A 19321-nucleotide genomic window follows, 5' to 3' on the forward strand; every position below is an offset into this window, starting at 1 on the left:
AATTGGTCAGGGCCGGCCTTGCCCTCAGCATACAAAGTAATTAAAGTTAGTTGCACCTTTGATAAACACATGAATGCATCAATAATTATAATCAAAACATATAATATATTATCCTGAAATGGGCCAATTTGCGTAATGAGTACTTTAAGTATATTTGTATGGTAATATTGTTGTACTTTAGCTTGAGTAACATTTTGAATTCAGGACTTTTACTTGTAACAGAGTAGGCTATTCCTACATTCTGGTACTTTTGCCTTGAGATCTGAGAACAAGATCTGAGAACTTCTCCCACCTCTGAACGTTTCTAAGCCTACTAACACCAGAGAGGGAGATAGAGAAGGAGCCTGCTCCATAAACCGAAAAGCTTAACTCGGCAGCGAGGGAGCGCGCGTGTCTCATCCAGACTGTCCCATCATCCCCTCCCTCCCCCCTCTCTCCCGCCCTCCCTCTCCCTCTCTCTCTCTCTCTCTCTCTCTCCCTCTCTCTCCACGGGATGGCTCAAATCAAATGCGGAAGTTTACACCCAGGAAAGCTGCGCGGCGCTAGCAACACGAGTGTTGACATGACAGTGGATCTGTAGCGAGGAGAAGGAGCGGCGCGTCGGTGACAGCGAGTCGGCCTGACCGCGGGAACACACCGGAGCCAGCGGAACCGGACTTCACACTCACATGGCTTCAATGAATAGCGCAGACCGGAGAGCTTTTGCTCTAAAAATCAACAGGTAAACACGTCCCGTAGCTTAGCTCCAGTGGTGTTAGTATCAGGTTGAGTTTCAGGAGTGAATGTGAACTCTTGGTGCCTCCCCGGAGAGATAGGAGGGAGGGAGCTCGGTCCTGACAGTCGGAGGGGATTCCACAGGGGAGCAGGCAGCCGCATGTTGTCAATGTTAATGCTGCAGGTTAGTTCACATTGTCCCGGAAAAAAGGCAGCCTACAGGATAGTTAACTTCCGACTTCTTTCCAACTTTATCTCAAAAATAAATACAGAGTATAGTTAACTTATGGTGCTTGTGGCAGCCATATGATCCAGCCTGAATGCATCTGTATTTTATCAGTCCTTTCCTCCTCATGACGATGACGAATCTGTATCTGGTGTTTCTATAATGGTCATTTCCTGTGGTGTGAAATGTCTAAGTAGCCCTTAGAGCTGCTATAAGAAGCGATGTGGTCATAGTTCCTGCTGTGACACTGGCCAGGTGTGGAGGAAGTATATGGAAGTCTATTGTGTACCATGACTCCTCTGTAGTACAAGTCATTCAAACAAATACAATACTTCCTATGATTTTGCTGCACAGGCAAATAAAGCTTCCCCAGGGCTGACTGGTCAAACTTGATGTCTTTAACATCTTGTATTTGAAGGAAGCACAGTTTGAATCACCATTTGATAATATCTCTAAACCACTCTTTACCAAAAATATGTTTCCTTGTTTCTGCAGCAACACACAAGTGTACTAACTTAACCTTTGTATTTGGAATGAAAAATAATGTTTTTTTTGCATTATGAGTTTGAACGATCACTGTTAAAGGTTTGTAACATGCAAGTATAGACAATTATTGATGAATCTTTTAGCTATTCTCTTTATTAATAGTTTTTACTATAAGATCTATAAATACACTGAAGACTACCAACCACATTATTACACTTCTCAAGCTGACATTGTCAATTGTTTTGGTCCTACAACAACTGTTACACATATTTAATAGTTGTTTTTTGTAGTTGTTGTAGGACCAAAACAATTGAAAGATACCAAACAGAGCAAATCCTCACAATTGAAAAGCTGAATCAAGCACATGTCAAGCATTTCTTCTGAAAAACGTACAACTTTACTTTTAAATCTAAATAGCTGTCTGATCATTTCAGCTCTAGTTCAACACATTCAATTGTTTTTTCATGGAAAATAACATATCCAGAACAACGACAAAGTGAACGCACTTGACTCTTATGGAGAAATCATGGATCCTCTCTTGCTGTGCAGAGCTGAGCTCAGCTGCTGAGGGATGTGAGGATCTTGGGTCACAGCCTGAATCCAGTGATCAGACAGCAGACGGGCTGGTTAGAAAAATGCTGTGCTGTAGCAAAGCATGATGTTGTGGAATGAGTGGCTGCAAAGTGCGAAACAGCAAAGCCAGTAAGTGATGATGCAACAGACGTAGTTCACTCTGTTGACAGTGATTCTTCTGTTTTTAGTAGTTTATTGACTAAGCAGTAGCAACTTAAGTGTAGGGTAGTGCAAGCTATAGAAATGATCAGAGAGTCAATACTATCAGAGTAATCATTTTAACCTTGTTATGGTGGACAGTTGACAGGTGACAGTAAATGATGATGAGAGAGAGGAAGGATTGTGAGCAACACTTGGCCCAACCCGTGTTCTGTTATGATGACATGGTCAGCGTCTACCTATAGGCCACTATATGCCCCAATTTATGTAGTTTGAAAACTCATGAATACACACATTAGTCAAACTATTTTAAACATTACTCCATGGATAGAAATAACCTATAATCATGGCAACAGACACAACAAAACCCTCACACAGAAAAAGAGGAACATTTCAACAGTTTGAAATAGAAGTATACAATATGTTGAAGGCCGGGAAACCTGGTGATAGCCACACCACACACTCATCTCATATTTGTATAGGTGTTGCTGCTTCAGGGTTAATAACAGTGACACGTTGTTATATCCACCCCTATATATTCGTTATGTGCTTATGAAGAGTTTATCTCTCGATCTTTCTATGAGGATGGAGTGTAAAGGAGATCCTGCACACTGTGGACACTTAGTCGCTCTGGGTTTCGCTTCACTTTTTTTGTAGCTCATGGCAGTTTTAAATCAGGAAATGTGGGTTTTTTCATAAGCACCCAAAAAGAGGTATGGAGAAGATGTGGGAGAATATGTCAGTAAAAAAGGTAGCGCAGTGTTTGTCAAAACTGTCACAGTTTCGCGTCCTAGCATATGGTAACAGGTGTGAGGACAGCTGTGGACGTGGGGCCTCTGTCGTTCAATACCCCTAAGAACCAGAGGGACCCAGATTGAGTTACATCTGATTTCCTGTGGGCTCTGGTTAATGACATCTGTTAACCCTCATGGCTGTTGGTGGGCCATCTAGTGATGGGGTCGGTTGGGTGTCAAAAAGACGTATAGCTTACTAAAAATGGTTTAATGAATCAGGGTTAAAGCATTCAAACTCAGCTAGAAGTTGTTTCAAGTTGTGACACTTTTTTTTGGCATGAAGCCGCCTCTGACCTGAGTCCTGCTAAATGACTTCTGTGTTTGTGCGTGCCTCCCTTTGACAGGAAGCCGTGATGGTGCTGATAGCAGTAAGACCCATTAAGTCTGGAGACATATGATAGTATGAGACACGCTGTGGGGGCATCCCTTTGGTCTCCTTCCTCTTTTCATGAACACCACACCACTTTCTGTTTTCCTGTGTCTCTTTTTGGCTCAGCTGAGGGATTAAGGACATACTGTATGGGGGAGAGCAGAAGTTAAAGGAGCCGCCCACCTCTGGTGGGTTGACCTGATAATAATGATGGTACTCAGGATAATTGTAGACTGCATGGCTGAGCAGCATGTGGGCGAGGTGTTGCGTCATGAGGTGTAAATACCGATAATCATGAGTACAATTATAGATCTTGCTATCTGGGGGGTACTATTAATCAGAAAGTTAGCCATGAGAAGAATGCAACTGCGGTTTTAGAGCTGAATTCAATTTGAATACTGCTTGGACAATTATTTGAGAAATGCTGAAAGGAACAAACCATATGCACACACAGCAAGTGCAGGCCTGCCATAGACAGCATGATGTGCCAGCCTCTCTCTATAGGGAGGGGATGATAAAAGGTTTTATATCTCGAAGCCACATTGACACTTCCTGGCTGGGAGACCTTTAAAACAATACTTCTTTAGCATGCTGCAGTGTATAATTGTAATGTCTAAGGAACATGAAACAGCTGTTTGGCAGCTGATGATATTCAATTAAATGTTTCTCTAACAAGTCTAAGGGATTGCTGACAGATTAGAGGTATGTTTAACGTCTCATAAAAACATGAAGTGGTAGGGTCTTAAAAAGCTACCTGGGGGCGTGTGGCGTAGTGGGTTGTCCGTAGGTGTTCGGATCAGTGGGTCACAGGTTCAAACCCCACTGCAGTCAGCATGTCGTTGTGTCCCTGGGCAAGACACTTCACCCCAAATTGCTCCTGTGGGGATTTTCTACAGTATTGAGTATGTAAGTCGCTTTGGATAAAAGCGTCTAACAAGTAACATGTAATGTAATGTTGTCAAATGCGGATTGTTTAAACATATTTGGCCTTCTAGCCTTCCTCTTTGTCTTTGAATAAGAGACAATGTTGTCTGATCAGGATGATCTAATTAGCACTGTGTGACAGATTTAATCTTTAGTTGTAGCAATAGTTTCGACATGACAAAGCAATGCTGTATTTGCTGCAATTGATATTCATGTTATGAATTATGTTGGGCTCTTATGCATACAGACAACAGGATATTTGTGCCAAAAATGTGTCATCAGCCCTGATTTATAGCTGGAGTCTGCTGTCGGTAGGGATTTCCTGGTAGCAGCTGTTTAAAGAGTGCAGTCCTCATCAGTGTTGATTACCTATTCTAATTATATTTAATCAAAAAAGACAAGGAAAATGGTAGTCATTGGCATCAAGCGTGTATTCAAACTGATGAATGCTGGCTTGATAACTTCAATATAAATGTCAGAGGACATTTTGCAATAGATTTTCAGAGCTTCACATTGATCCCCAGGCCTTGAAGCATGTTATAGTGACAAACAGTATTTTGAAATGCACACATTTCCCTTTATTAGAATCGTACATGTAATATGTTTGGGATTCAGGATGAAACATAATATTTGTGCAGTTAGCTTAAAGTTGCAGCCTACACTGATTTACTGTTGCTGGGTCTGATCACATTTTATTTGTCATCCTCGTGCTGGTGTTGAGCAACATGCCTCATGGGGGATGCCACTATGGTCATTCTCAGAGATGTCAGATCCTAAGCCCAGTGCCTTGATGAGCCACACAGACCTGAGGCTGCTTTCAAGAGCAACGCAGTCAACTTCATTACCAGCTGCTTTTACAGACTGAATCAGATCTGTTTTAAAACAATATTGTAATACTCATTTCCACTGAACCTTTCCTATTCAGTCTTCTTGACATTTATTAACCAATGACCTTGACTTATGTGGTCTCTCTGCAGAAGCACTGTAGGATTTGTTGACTGTCAAATATTTGTCCTCTTTAAAGTATGTTGGGTTGATCCATTTCAAGAAATGCTGACTTGTTCGGTCTTATTCAAGGCTTATGAAAGAAGCTGCTTTGTCTATTATTTCACCAGAATCACCAACATCCAAAGCTCTTCCTTTTTTTTTATGACAGAAGCCGCTCTGGTTTTATGTAACCAAAAACACAGAGGCAGGGGCATTTAAGGAGAATGACAGATGTAGTGTGCTGTGACAAGCTGTTTCTCTATTAGTGCTGTTAAAGCTGGGGTAGGTGAGTTTGAGAAACCGGCTCGAGATACACTTTTTTTTATATTCCATGGAATGCTCTTAACATCCCGATAGCAATGAATATCTTAAGTGCTTTGACAAAAAAAAATTCAAATTCAAATTTTTCAAATTCTAGCACACTCGAGCTGGTTTCTCCAAAATTACCTACCCCACCTTTAAGCAGTCAGAATGTTTGTATTCACACATCCCTTAATATAAACATTCTGTAGTATGTGTTGGTATTTATGAAGCTTTGAGCTTTGTCTTTCTAGTGGCAATGAAAGATAAAGAGGGAGGGCACTTATTAGTGGTGAAGTGGCTGTGGGGCCTGTTTCTTTTGAAGCAAAGTTATGAGAAGGTTTTATAGGGTTTAAATTGCCTTAGGTACAAGTACAATACACCCACATATGAGCTCAAGCAAGAAAAGGCATTCTTGTGTGCAGCAGTGTATATCATCAGTCGCATACATCCCAGCAGTAGCCATTCTCAAATCAAAGTGAGAAATTCTAAAACTAATCTGACCAAACGGGAGTCTGAGACAGAAGTCAGACTTCTGGCCTGTCGATAACTCCTCCCCAGATACCTGCTGAGGTGGAGCTGTGAGGAGTGTCATTCTTTGTGTTGACCTGAAGCTTTCTTGGGCTTTCGTTCCTTACCTACAGCCTCTTTAATCTCCACAGGCTTATGTGATTTGACACATTGCCTTACTAAGTGTTACTAAGCGTTACTAAGCAAATCCCTTTTAAAAATTGGGTGTTATTGATGTGCTGTGTACAGGGTATGTGTGTACAGTGCACTTGTGCCACTCCTTAATCCGGCAGTCGACTACTCTCATGGGTTAATTATATGTGGAGAATGATGTAGTAACAGTAGCTTTTGCACACATTAGAATTGTTCTGCATTTCTGTATATTGTTGCATCATTGTAGATTTTTAAATGACAATGAAGCAGCTATGTACGTATATGAAAACACAATTGTGCTGCTTCTGGACCTTGCTCTTTGTGTAAATGTGTATACTCTCCCACCCATGCCATAACCTCTTCTGGCATTCAGTTATTGTGTTGACTCAGCATGTTATGGGATTGACAGGAGGGAGGGAGGGAGGGAGGGAGGGAGGGAGGGAATCGTGTTAAAGAAAATGTGCATGAATGTCAGAGAGTGTTGTATTCGTCATTATTGTCTTTTAGATCGAACTGTAATTTCCAAAAAGCACCTGCTTTGGTGATTTTGTGTTGCTTCATAACACACATGATATGAGTTTTCAGAGGTTTGCATAAAGCTGTTCTACAGACTTTACATGCTTCATGCCGCCTCATTGGTTCAGACATGCTGGGATGGTATTACTTGTACTGGCGTTTATGGTTTGTGGTGGTAATTAGTAACAGGGCTGTCGTAACAATGGCTTTGGGGACTTAATGAACCCATGAGATTGACCACAGGGGAAGCGCTGGGGAATGTGACCCACTTACTTAAGTCTCTGCCCTGTAACTCTCCCCTGCGCTGCGTGGCAATGTTACAGTGAACTGTTTTTGACATTCTCACATGCGGAAATACAAATACGAGCAATTTTAATGACACACAAACTAAAGCATACAGACACGAATGGCAAACACACATACTCATGGTTATACACACAAAACTAGCCTTTCATCATTCAACAGCAGAAAATAAAGCAGTCATTGTGTAGAGTTTGGTCCGGCTGAAATGATATGGTAGATTAATTACAAAGAAAGACAGTGTACTAGCTCAATTTAGCACTGAGATGAAATGTGGGCAACAAATTGAGACTCTGGCTTTGTTCTTGTCATCCTCTGTTCTCACATACACACACACACGCACACACACACACACACACACACACACACACACACACACACACACACACACACACACACACACACACACACACATCTTACACCCAAATACCCAACTACCCAATATATTTGAATACTGCTCCATTCCTATGTCATGTTGATTTCCTGCTCAGACAGTCTGACCCTTAAATCACGACACCATATTTATTCCACTGCCTGTATGGCTGCCAGCATCACAAAGCCTTTACATACTGAGCAGAGATTTGCTGTAGAAGCGAACAACAGTTTGAATGCAATTACCATGACAGACCAATTTAAAATAATCAGAGTCGTAACAATGGTGGAATTAGTGTTGCATCTCACATTAAGATACACTGTGTGCATGTCTGTGGAATTGTATAAAAGGTTTTACATGAGGTTGTAGATGTTTAGAAGTAATACAGATTAAACCCACAACTATGTCATCCTGGTGTAGCAACTAGTATCATCTGCCTCCTGAACACAACCCCTTATGTATCTGTATGTGTTGTTCCCATGTTTTTTCCAGACACTCTTCTGCTGAGATCAGACGACACTTCGGAGGGAACAATGTTTCTCAACACAGCCGAACCAGCTCCAACGCTTCGGCCTCGGTGTACCTAACTGTGGTGAGCTTTATTCTATTGATGAGATTCATTGGTTTTTGAATGAAGTTATTCTTGTCCAGCAGGTATTTGTCACATGATACAGTATACGGTATGTTTACAGTCACCTAGCATTATCTGTTATTTGCATGCTATCATGTGCCATCAGCTGCAGGCAGGTTTCTGAAAGGAAAGGATTATTTTACCCAATAACGTAAAAATGCAAATGTATTTGTTATGCACATAGTAGCATAGGCTGCTGTTTAACATTTAAAGGGGACCTATCATGCAAAATGCACTTTGTGATGTCTTTTATACATAAATATGTGTCCCCGGTGCGTCGGGGAACTCACGCAGCGTCAGAAAATAAAACCCTCTCTCTTTTCCACCGTACCCACAACTTTTAAAAACGGGTGTACAACGAGCGGATACAGATTCCATCCGAGCTGACGTCAGGCCGGAATAATTGGCGGCGGACCCACAGAAAGTTGCCATCAGAAACAATGCCTGACGTGTTTTGGACGTAACCTCGTCTTTGTTTACATTAGCAAGCCTCGTTAACACTCAGAGCTAACCTGTACTGTTGAGCACATGTGTTTAAAAAGCAGGAAATAAAAAAAGGAACTCACCTTGTGATAAACCTGCAAGAGAAAAAGCATTTGAGCTCCATACTGTTTCAGAACTAATCCTTGACGTGGTTTAAACAGGGTGGCGTTTTATCACAACCGAATGTAACTTTACCTCCGGTAGAATTCTGATCAGGCATTAGCTCCGCCTCCTCTTCTTTTTTTTTCAAGCTAAGGACCCAAAATCTGCATTTCTCTAACAGGGCTGCAAAAGAGGGGTTTGAGCGGAATGAGGCATGGCTACAATGGGTGATCTGTTTGGTATTTTGAAAAAAAAACTTGACAGACATATTTTGTATAGGTATGGCCCTACAATATATTTGTCAAATATAGCATGATAGGTCCACTTTAAGGTTTGTTTAAGAAGGTGAGCAGACTTAAATTGCAAACTGTTGCATAATGTTGCTTCACTTAATGATGTAAGGCTAGGCGTAGTGGTTCCTCACAAAGTTCAGTGTTTATGTTTACACCACCAAAAGGATATAAGCATATCTTCTTCACATCCTCTTAGCTGCCATTAGTGCTGAGCATGCCTGACTCAGTGCGATGTCTCTGAGTCTCAAAGATTATATTTGGATCAGAAATTCTGCCACAACATAAGTTACTGCATTTGCAAGAACAGCTGTGTGCAATTGTGCCAAAGAGCTGAGTTGTGTTTTTCAGGAAGAGTATTTCTTCCTCTTACAATAGATGAGGACTTTGTCATGACTTCACATGCTTCTGTTAAAACTTGGCTGACACTTCCTGTTCTTTGATTTAGCAGGGATTCAAATCCAAGCATTCCTTAGTTTTTGCAGAGGGTTGAATCATATTACAGTTGTTATCTTGCCTCCTCAGTTGAATCCTAGCAGACAGTGAGTGTTCCTGCTCCCTTAAGCAAGCAGACAGAATGATGCAAAGTAATCCTTTGCAGGGATTTGTTACCACTGCACTCTTAGTCTCTCTGTGTTACCCTCTGAACCTCTGTCTCCGCCTCCCACATTCGTTTATTCCTCTCTCTGTCTTCCTGCTTTTTTCTATTTCTGTCTTTCCCTCACATTTCTCCTCTCTCTGCCACCCTACATCTCTCATTTTAAGTTTCCTAAAGCTCTCAGACACTAAGTCTCCTGACATATCTGTGTGCATGACTAACTGAACCGAAGCCTTTCGACACTTACCCAGTGATGATCCTTGAGCTTGTCAGCTGACAGGGTTTGAGGAGGAGCACTTAGACCGTCCATCCCCACCCAGCTTGCAGCATGCAACAGGGTTAATCTTTAACCTGCTTGGGAAATGGGTCAGTGCCTTGGCTACCGACAGGCACTGGATGGAGCCTGCTTACCTTGCAGATTACACAAGCACATCTTTAATATGGCTGGGTTTGGGATGTGGGAGAGGGATTGTAATACTATAATCTCCTGGATGATAGTTTCCCATTATTCAGCAGTCACGTCTAGCACATGGATGAGAGGGAGGGATGTTTGTTGAAATGAGGGAGGGATGTTTATTGCTTCACTTGTGATGCGGATCACTTTGCTGATTACCACTAACCTCCCTCTATTACTCTCCTGCTATTTTTAGAGAAAAGTTTATCCGTGTATTAGGTTTAATATACAAATTGAGAGATTAAGTAAAAAAGCTGCATGTGATTTTTTTAGTGTGTGTGTGTGTGTGTGTGTGTGTGTGTGTGTGTGTGTGTGTATAAGCAGCAAGCATTTGTGTGTGTCTGTAGTTTCAGTTCCTGTCTGTTGAAACACCGGTTGATGGAGGGACGCCTCGCTTGATGTCACTTCCTCTAATGTCTTGTGGTTTCCCCCATTCAACTCTGTAATGCAAGACACTTTGCCTGAATGCTACGAAACTGTTGTCAAAACATTTTGTGGGTTAAAAAAAGTCAGACTCAACTTGAACATTCATTCTGATTCGCTATAAACCCTTCTTCCACTTTTGGTAATGCCATTGTTTCCTCTCACATCTGCTGAAGTTCCTAGCTTCTAGGAATATGAGCATCGTTTCAAAGAGGATCTGTGCGCTGCGCTGTGGCTTAGTTTCAACAAAAAGCATTCAGCGTCAGTAGGTGCACACTGTAGGTTCCCGTATCCGGAGTGCGCCATTTTGTACACTTCCTTTTTTTGGTGCAGTTTTCCGTTTAAAGCAGGGTAAGTCTACAATCTCTGGATGAGTACAACTGTAGTTTATTCAGACTTTAGAATGAGATGATTGGTAATCTTGATTGTCTTTTAACTTTGTGATTGAAGTCAAATGGGTTTGCATTTTGAAAGAATCTTGTTTCTCATGACTTCTTTACATGTCTGTTTTCCGTCCCTGCTAATGTTTACCAATGTCTTTGAGAACAGTGATGTTGGTAGGTGCATGGATTTTAAAATAGTAATTGGATTTAAAGATTTGTGTTTTTATTTATTTATTGTGAGTCTGCACAGAATTGTCTTAGTTGTTGATTACAATGCTTCCTACAGGTAAAAAACACCATTCCCCTAAATAGTCGCAAAGGCATCACTTTTATTATAACCAATGACCAATAAGATGATGGCTGTTGTTTGGCAAGGAGAGGTGGTTTTCTTGCTGGCAACTCTCACGACTCCACAGAGCAGCAGGCGCTGATCAGAGGCATGCATAGATTTGCATTCATTTGTTTTTGTTAGCCTCCATACCAAACAAGAAAAAGGGGCCATGCTACAGTGATTGTTTGAACTGTGAGGCCAGGGTAAGCTTTTTTTGTTTTGTTTGTTTGTTTGATTATTCATTTTAAGAAGACACTGACATGGTTTCAACAGCCATGACCAAGAACAGTGAAAAGAACATCCAGAATAACACAGGATTTATTTGTATTTCCTGTTTGGTACTACGAGGGGCATGTAGAAGCACAAAAACCCCCAATGTTAAACATTTTTATTAGGAAATAGCTAACTGCCAGTTAGTTTACGCCTTCTGTATATAAGGGAGTGGTCGGTTTCATCTACAGTGCAGACCTGTCATTTAACATAATCATAATACATTTGGTTCACCTGGCTGTTCTTGTGTTGCATGCTAATACTTACGCATGTGGTAGAATTTGCTCTTGATAGCTCAGCAGAGAAGATACACCTTAGGGTGAATTGATGTGCAAAAACATGTCTGTAGGCAAATGGAATTTGCTTGGCTTTTAAAAGTTGAGTACTGCAGTGACTCATCGTGTTGCTATAGTCATCTCTACGCCTCTCTGTGTTCATATTATGTGATGTGTGTCTGCTGTTGCTGTTTCGTTCTCTGTATTCTTCTCTTTTTCCCCTCTCCGTCTCCCGTACACACACTTTCTTTTACATTCAGTCTTTCACACACTGCCTGTTTATCATGCAAATGCCTGTGCAAGATTAAAAAAAGGTTTATTATTCTTTTTAGATAGTGCCTGGATAGTCTCTGTCCTCCTGAAGTAGCTCAACATATACAATGCTTCCTGTATGTTCATGTAATTATAGTCATTTCGAAAATCTTTCAGAATGTTATCGTGGTATAAGTTTATTCTGAAGCTACATTAGCTACAACCTTCTGACTGTAATCAGATCGGTCTGCCCAGTTTGATGGCACTCTTCACAGAAACACCTGCTCCATGCAGGTCCCTTGTGTGGAGCCAGCCGGGCGTTATCTCATCAGTTGTTTTCTTTTTTCAGCAAGCTTTTCCTAATGACAACAAATCTATCTGTTCCTCCCCTTTAAGTGCACCTTGGAGTTTGTCTCATGAGTGCACTGATGATTTGAACAAAATGTACTGATTCCAAGACCCAGATGACAATTTCAGCCTTTGTTACTGTACATAAAAGTGATTACAGCTTTGCCTTTGATCTGCTGGAGCATTGGGGGCTGATATATTCTGCCTGAAAATAGGTTCATAGAAAAAACTCTGCCTGCTGTCTTGCGCAAGTTTCTTCTAGTTTCTATTTGTGATTGTGCTCCAATTTTTTGTACCTCTACAGGTAAGATGTATTGGAAAATAGTCATGATTCAACTTGTTTGGTCCCATATTTCCTCTCTTCATTTGTTTCCTTCGTCCTTGCCTCTTTACTATGTGGACTGTAAAAACTCCTCACATTAAGCTTTCCCAAACTAATTCATCTATTTCACATTTTGTCTTTTTCAAATATTTTACCCTAAACCTCCTTAGACCAATCTGAAGCAATGCCTTGATTTATGCCATTAATGCTTTCCTTGTAAATAATTAATATCCAACTTCCTTTTCACCCACTTAACTCTTTTAAATATAATTACCCAAAGCTTCATTATATCATAGTATTTGATGCTGTGTGTCCTAATTCTTCATTTCCTCCATCCCTTTATTCTGCAGCCTCAGTCCTATGAAGCAGTGGAGCCCTTAGACCTGGAGGAATTCCTGATGTCACAGCTAAAGAGTGGAGACTCTACCCTGATGCAGGAACTTGGAGACTTCCCTGAGGATGACCTGAAGGTGGATCAGGTGGAGAAGGAGTGCCGCACTGTGAGACACTCTGTCCCTGAAGATGGGTGAGTCACAGGATGTCTGACATCTTCAAACTGTACAGCTACCAACTTGAAATCTGAGTGATGGCGAGCTTCCTGGCAAAAACATGAACAGAAAGATGCATAAAAGTTACTTAATTAGGAATAACGAAATAGGGAAAAGGATCAGAAGCATAGATAAAGAAAGTTGAAAAATCTTCTAAAATGATTTTGTTATTTGGCATACATAATACAATACAAAATATGTCCACTAAGTTTTTAGGAGAAATATATGAATTTGCAGAATAAGAAGAAGTTACAATCTCAGATGAGGCATTTTGTAAATGCCTTCAGTGTTGTCAGTGTAAAGTTATTCTGCTGTCACATGTTGTTAGCTTATTCTGAGCATTCACTTGTCCCGCACCTTGACCATGAGTACAGATCAAGATAGAGGAGGAATTCAAAGATTTTCGTTACGAATGTTCGCCCTTGTGTCTACATGATAATGTGTGTCTTCTTATCCTGCTTGCCCTTGTGTCTACATGATAATGTGTGTCTTCTTATCCTGCTTGCCCCTGTGTCTACATGATAATGTGTGTCTTCTTATCCTGCTTGTCCTTCTCTTCTTAGACTGGAGTTGGATCCTCATGTGAGAGACTGCATCAAAAGTTACATTCAGCCGTGGCTTCTGGTCTCGAGAAGGTACATTTTCCTCTGAATAAACACAACAGTTACAGAGTGAGTTTTTAGGACTCTCAGAAGAGCAGCCGCTTTAAGTGCCGTTTGGTTTCACATAGAAACCCTAAAATTACAAAGGTTGATCTATATATGGAGTATACAATTTAGAAATAGTAACTCCAAGATGTACTCCAAGCTGATGTATTTTTAAACTAAGATCACCAAAATCACATAAAGATGCCCACGCCGGTATCTTAGCTGTCACACTGCAACAGGTGCCGACTGCTTCAAAAGTTGAATGTGTCTGTGAAACAGGAAACACAAGGCCTGAGAGAGCCTGATAAAGATTAAACACTGGGCTCGCCTGTCTGATACAATAGTGCTCGCTCTCTCTCTCCCACTCAAACACTTGCATGCAATACACACACACACGCGCCGTGACTGTGTTGCGTAAGGCTTCTGCTTTTGTTGTTATCTGGTTTGATTAGAAGTGCAGAGGTGTATCAGCTGTAACATGCATGTTGTTTTTTATATGTGTTCGGCTGTCTGGTTCTTTGACCTGGTGTTTGTGTGTTGTGTTTGTGAAGGTGCCAGGGCGATGGCTGGAGTGCGTATTCGGAGCGGGAAGGTCTACACAAACTCCTTCGGAAACAAACCTTTGAGTCCGACGTGGAGCCATCAGACAACCAACCGAAGCCAGTAAGAAGTGCAAACAAAGCAAACACACACACACACACAGTTACATTCTGACTGTTTGCTTCCTAATAAAGAAGAAGTGTTGCCCTCTTCAGAGCTGGTCTTGTGCAGTGTGGTGCAGCATTCCTCACTTTGCTTCTTCTGGCACTTTTGTCCTCAACATTTCTAAAGACCGGTCTTGCTGCTGTTGTGTCAGTCTGCTACTATGTACTATGAGTACTGTTTTATCAGAACTTTCTATATGTGCTTGCTGTTAACAGTGAGGTATGAAATCACTCAAGTAAAAACAAACAAAAGAAAATATTACAGTTCTCTTCCAGCTTAGTAGCTGTAAGAGAACTTTATAGATTTGAAGAGTCCAATTGTAGAGAAGTAGATTTACATTTTGAGGAATACCCTTTTTCAAAAATTATAACATTCACTCATATGTGAAGCTATTGCTAGCAGTGGTTACCCTACCAGCACCTATACTCCTATATAAGAATAGTTTTCCCCTTTTCTGTAAATTGGTTGAAAATAAGAGTTAAGATGCATACCACATAAAATATTAACAAATAAAACAGCAAGGTACAACACTTTAATAATGAACTTTGCAAGTGCTGGTTGGTGAAAGCCAAGCTATTACACGTCTGTCACTTAAATAGTCTATTGTCTTTTGCTCTAAACTAGATTTTCTAATCTAAAAGGGCAAATAAGTACATTTCCCACATTTTGTAGCAGAACTACAGTACAAAAAAAACGTTGTCCTGAATGCCGACATGTTGCACTCAGTTAAACTGAGTGTTTTGTGAGAGGAAGGACATTAAGTGAGAGCAGTATGGCAGTACATACTGATCAAGGCCTCAGAGAAACCACAACACTGGCTGTGAAATGTGAGGGAGGAGTGGGAAACTGGGGGGGGGGGGGGTGCTTCAATAGTGCACAAAACAGCATTTTGTTATTCCTATCACTCTATCCACTATGGCTAGGATCTTTCAAGTTCACTCAGATTTGAATATCAACCACTAACTCTCATCCACTCTTTGTGTTAAGCTAGACAATCTGAGAGAGGTTGTGGATAAATATGTGGTATTTATTTGTTTCTTTATACACTGCACCGTTTTAATATCAGTAGCTTTTATCTGTGTGCCTCATTCCTCTACTTTCATTACGGATCCCTGCCTCAGTAGTCGACTGACATTATTTCGAGCCAAGTTCCCATCCTACCTCACTTCCCTCTCTCTCTCTCTAGCTCTTTTGTCTCAAATTGGCTAAATCTATTGCTCCCAGCATCGAGCAGTCCCAGCCAATCCAAGTCCCAGTCAGCACCCACTCCCAGCCATTCCTCACCACCACCCAGCCTCACCAGCCCCCTCCAGTACCCCCATCCTTTTCAATTCTGGTTAATCACCCAAACCAAAAGACCCTTATTACTGCTGCGGGCTTCCCATGAGCTGCATGCCAGAAAGTGACAGTGAGGGGAAGAACAGCACTATTGTCCCTCAGTGCTTATTGGGTCTCTTCTGTGGTCCAGTCTGTTTTCACAATAATCTTATGTGATGGTCCTTTGTAGCCCTAGGGAGCCCTTCCCTAGGGTGAAGCTCCACCAGGGTGGAAGATGGTTAGTCCTTGCCTGTGGTTTAAGAGCTAGGATGTGAGACTGATGGCTGATGGGAATGAAAGCGACAAGCAGGATGAGGCGTAGGATCAGTGAGGTTATGCCCTGCCCTGTAGCTCGATCTGAGTGATTCCATATTGTGCCAGTGCCAGCACGAGAGACCTCTAACTTATGGGCAGGATGATGATCGGGGCATGGTAATACAGTTGAATGGGAATCTATCTTTGTCGGTTTTTGTACTAGACAATGGACAGACCCAATTTATAGACAATTATAAAAATGCTCACAAAAAGTATTTGTTGCCTTTGCTCACCTTTCCCCTGAGTGGTCACGTATGGTTTCTGTTAATGTAGTTAAGCATGAGTTTGAATTTGAACGGAAAATGTACACCAGGTACAAGGAGCGAAGCAAAACATTGTTCATGTGCACATACCCAATCCTAATCAAGGTCACTGGATGTCAAACAAATGCAGCATCTACCAAACATGTTTTTCAGAACTGTTGTCTACCGTCATTTTTGCCAGTCATTCTTTGAGCCTGCTATAAAAACTATACTAACTTTACATATCTTGATCAGCTAATGTTCAATTGGTTACTCATAGCACCATGTTGTATGTCAACATTAAATGGCTATATTTGTTGCACTGTGTTTGTTGTTATGTTCAAAATGAAAACACAGCAAGGACATTTTATAATTTTTCTGCTGAATTGTTTTTAAATATCACTTTACTCTCTGGAGCATAGTGAGAACATGAACATTAGTATGTGATGTGTGTTCCCTGCATTAAGTAAGCCTTGATCAGGCAAAACACAAGAGACTGTCATTGTCTCTAGACCAACTGTCTAGACAGTCTAAACGCCTATTAGCTGTTTGTTAAGTCTGCTGAGAGCATAACTATGGAGCCTGCATGTTTTAATGTTTCAGGAAAAGTGCTGGAATTACATTTAGTTGTTTTGAACATTGATTGTAATCAAATAATGGGAGAAGGTTGGAAGATTTTAAGCCATGTGGGAAAAGGACAATGGGATTGGCAGGTATTAGTCCCTTTTTTTCAGTTTACTCCAATAATTAAAATAAGATTGTTTAAATGGAAGAAAAACAGGCTTTGGCCAAAAATCCATTTATATAGTATTCCTTACCCTGCACCCATTTTCTTTGATGTCTCTCTTAATTCAATCCCTCTGGATATTCTGCCTTAATAACCCCTTATTTTGCTTATCCTTTGTCTGTCCCCATTGCCCCCATCTTTCCCTCTCAATTTCAACCCCCACCCTATTCTCTTTATATTCTAGAAAGAGAATACAACCCCTTACCCCTCTCTTTCTGTTTTGCCCCAGGTCAAGTCCCCCACACTAGCGGGGCTGAGTGAAGACTCTGGTCGCACACTGACCTCCTCCGACTTTAACTTGCGGTGTTTGACCCCGGACCAGAGGGTGGAGGGGCTGCTGGCCTTCAGCAGCCATGAGGAGCTGGACCGCTTCAACCAGGAGGCCCGGCAGAGCAACAGACACCCTGAGCTGTTTGCTCTGTACCCCCCCGCCGACGAGGTGGGTACTCACATGCTGTAATAAACCAGTGCATGCATGCATATGGGAATGTGTGGGCTAGTGTTGGTTCCTGTTGTACCAAAAACACAGCCGGTGGGTCTGTGTATCTTTTGTGATTCATTATGCTTTAATATAAAATGGGTCCCTTAAATCATAAAACTCTTCTCTTAGTGTGGTTTTATTCCCCAAATGTGAAACAAGTGAAATATTAACAACATTACAACCTCATGTTAAATTAGAAAATTGAAACTATTTTTTCATAAAAAGTGTTTTATAAGCAAAAACCGCAAACCGCTGTGCTAATACACATAATGTCTTTTGATTTAAGACTGTAGATCAAATATGCTATATGAAGACATCACTTTGAGCTTTGGCACATCGATATGGACAATTTGAAGTAACTTCATAGTGCAGGAAAGAAAAACACAATTATTTTTGGTACTTAGAAATACAACTTGACAACATGACAAAAAGGATCACAATTTTACACTTTCATTCCCTGTAAATGGATTGTTTCTATTTATTGTTATTACTTGAAAAGATGTTTTCCATTCCATTTAACTTCCTCTCGATTCATAAGCTCCTGTGCATCTTGCTTAAGATCCTAATGCTTGTCCAAATGTAATAACTCTTTTTGAATAGTTCTAAAGAATGTCTCTGCTATTGTGTTCCAGGAAGATGCGGTGGAGATCCGGCCCCTCCCTGACTGCCCCAAAGAGCACACTGGAGACCGCATCATGATCCGATGCCAGGCCATCAAGTAGGTCATACATCTTCATAGCACTGTAGGAGAGGGGATTTAAACAGCCGCCCTAAGTTGGACAAGGAATCAACAGTTAGCTGTTTTAAAGGGAAATTATTCCAACACCCCCTTTTTATGAAAATGACCTTTTGCGTAGCATTTATCATACAGTACATTCTTGTGTGTCAAATCTGAGCATGACTTAAAAGTTTGAGTAGTTGTTTCAAAGCTGCTTGCAGTTGATGTGACGGACAGCGCAGTGTGGGAGGGTGGAGGAGTTCTGAGCAAATGCTGTTGTTCTTCTCCAGAAAACACCGTCCCTCCCTTTCTCTATGGGATTTTGTCCCACTCACTTTTTTTCTATCATTCTCACACACACACACACACACACACACACACACACACACACACACACACACACACACACACACACACACACACACACACACACACACACACACACACACACACACACACACACACACACACACACACACACACACACACACACACACATAGTTTCTCTGCCTTTCACTCTTCATCTCACTCGTGCTTCTTGAAACCCATAAAACAGCCAAATATTTTTGTTGAACTCATTGCCCAGCTTGAATTGGTTTGGCAACACCCCCCCTATCTTTTAACCCTCAGTTCAGTTCAAACATGTTACTGTCACTTACTGTAATACATTTAGTACAACAATAATTTACAGGAATAGATTAGGAAAGAAAAGTACAGTGTAGGGAAAAATCCATAGTACAAGAATGTTAAATATTTGTCTCTTTTGCCGTTATTGAATTACTAATTCCGTTTTCCTTCTTGGCTTCATAGGTTTGAGATTGAAATTGAGCCCATGTTTGCCACTATGGCCTTGTATGACCTGAAAGAGAAGAAAAAGGTAAGTTCATTGAAGTCCTTACACTTTTGTATGGTATTTCTAATGTTGACTAACCATGTTAATGTATGAATTATTTTCTGCACATGTGTGTGATATGTTCACCTTGTGACATCAAATAATACAATGTAGGACAAAAT

General features: G+C 41.1%; 1 protein-coding gene across 2 annotated transcripts in view; it reads left to right on the forward strand.

The window, feature by feature from the left end:
- The first annotated feature begins 434 nt into the window (after window positions 1-434).
- dock8 (dedicator of cytokinesis 8) overlaps window positions 435-19321 on the forward strand; it is a 50304-nt gene continuing 31417 nt past the window's right edge. The window contains exons 1-8 of one of the 2 annotated variants that reach the window (XM_079687387.1): window positions 435-721; window positions 7878-7977; window positions 12898-13073; window positions 13659-13730; window positions 14294-14405; window positions 17338-17547; window positions 18222-18307; window positions 19118-19184. In XM_079687387.1, coding sequence (XP_079543513.1) covers window positions 669-721; window positions 7878-7977; window positions 12898-13073; window positions 13659-13730; window positions 14294-14405; window positions 17338-17547; window positions 18222-18307; window positions 19118-19184 — 876 coding nt within the window. In that variant the 5' untranslated portion in view covers window positions 435-668. Of the gene's footprint in view, window positions 722-7877; window positions 7978-10563; window positions 10718-12897; window positions 13074-13658; window positions 13731-14293; window positions 14406-17337; window positions 17548-18221; window positions 18308-19117; window positions 19185-19321 lie in introns of those variants that run through there. The other variant, XM_079687388.1, reaches the window with a different exon arrangement.

The sequence above is a fragment of the Notothenia rossii genome (genome assembly GCF_949606895.1).
Source record: "Notothenia rossii genome assembly, chromosome: 6".
NCBI classification, from domain to species: domain Eukaryota; kingdom Metazoa; phylum Chordata; class Actinopteri; order Perciformes; family Nototheniidae; genus Notothenia; species Notothenia rossii.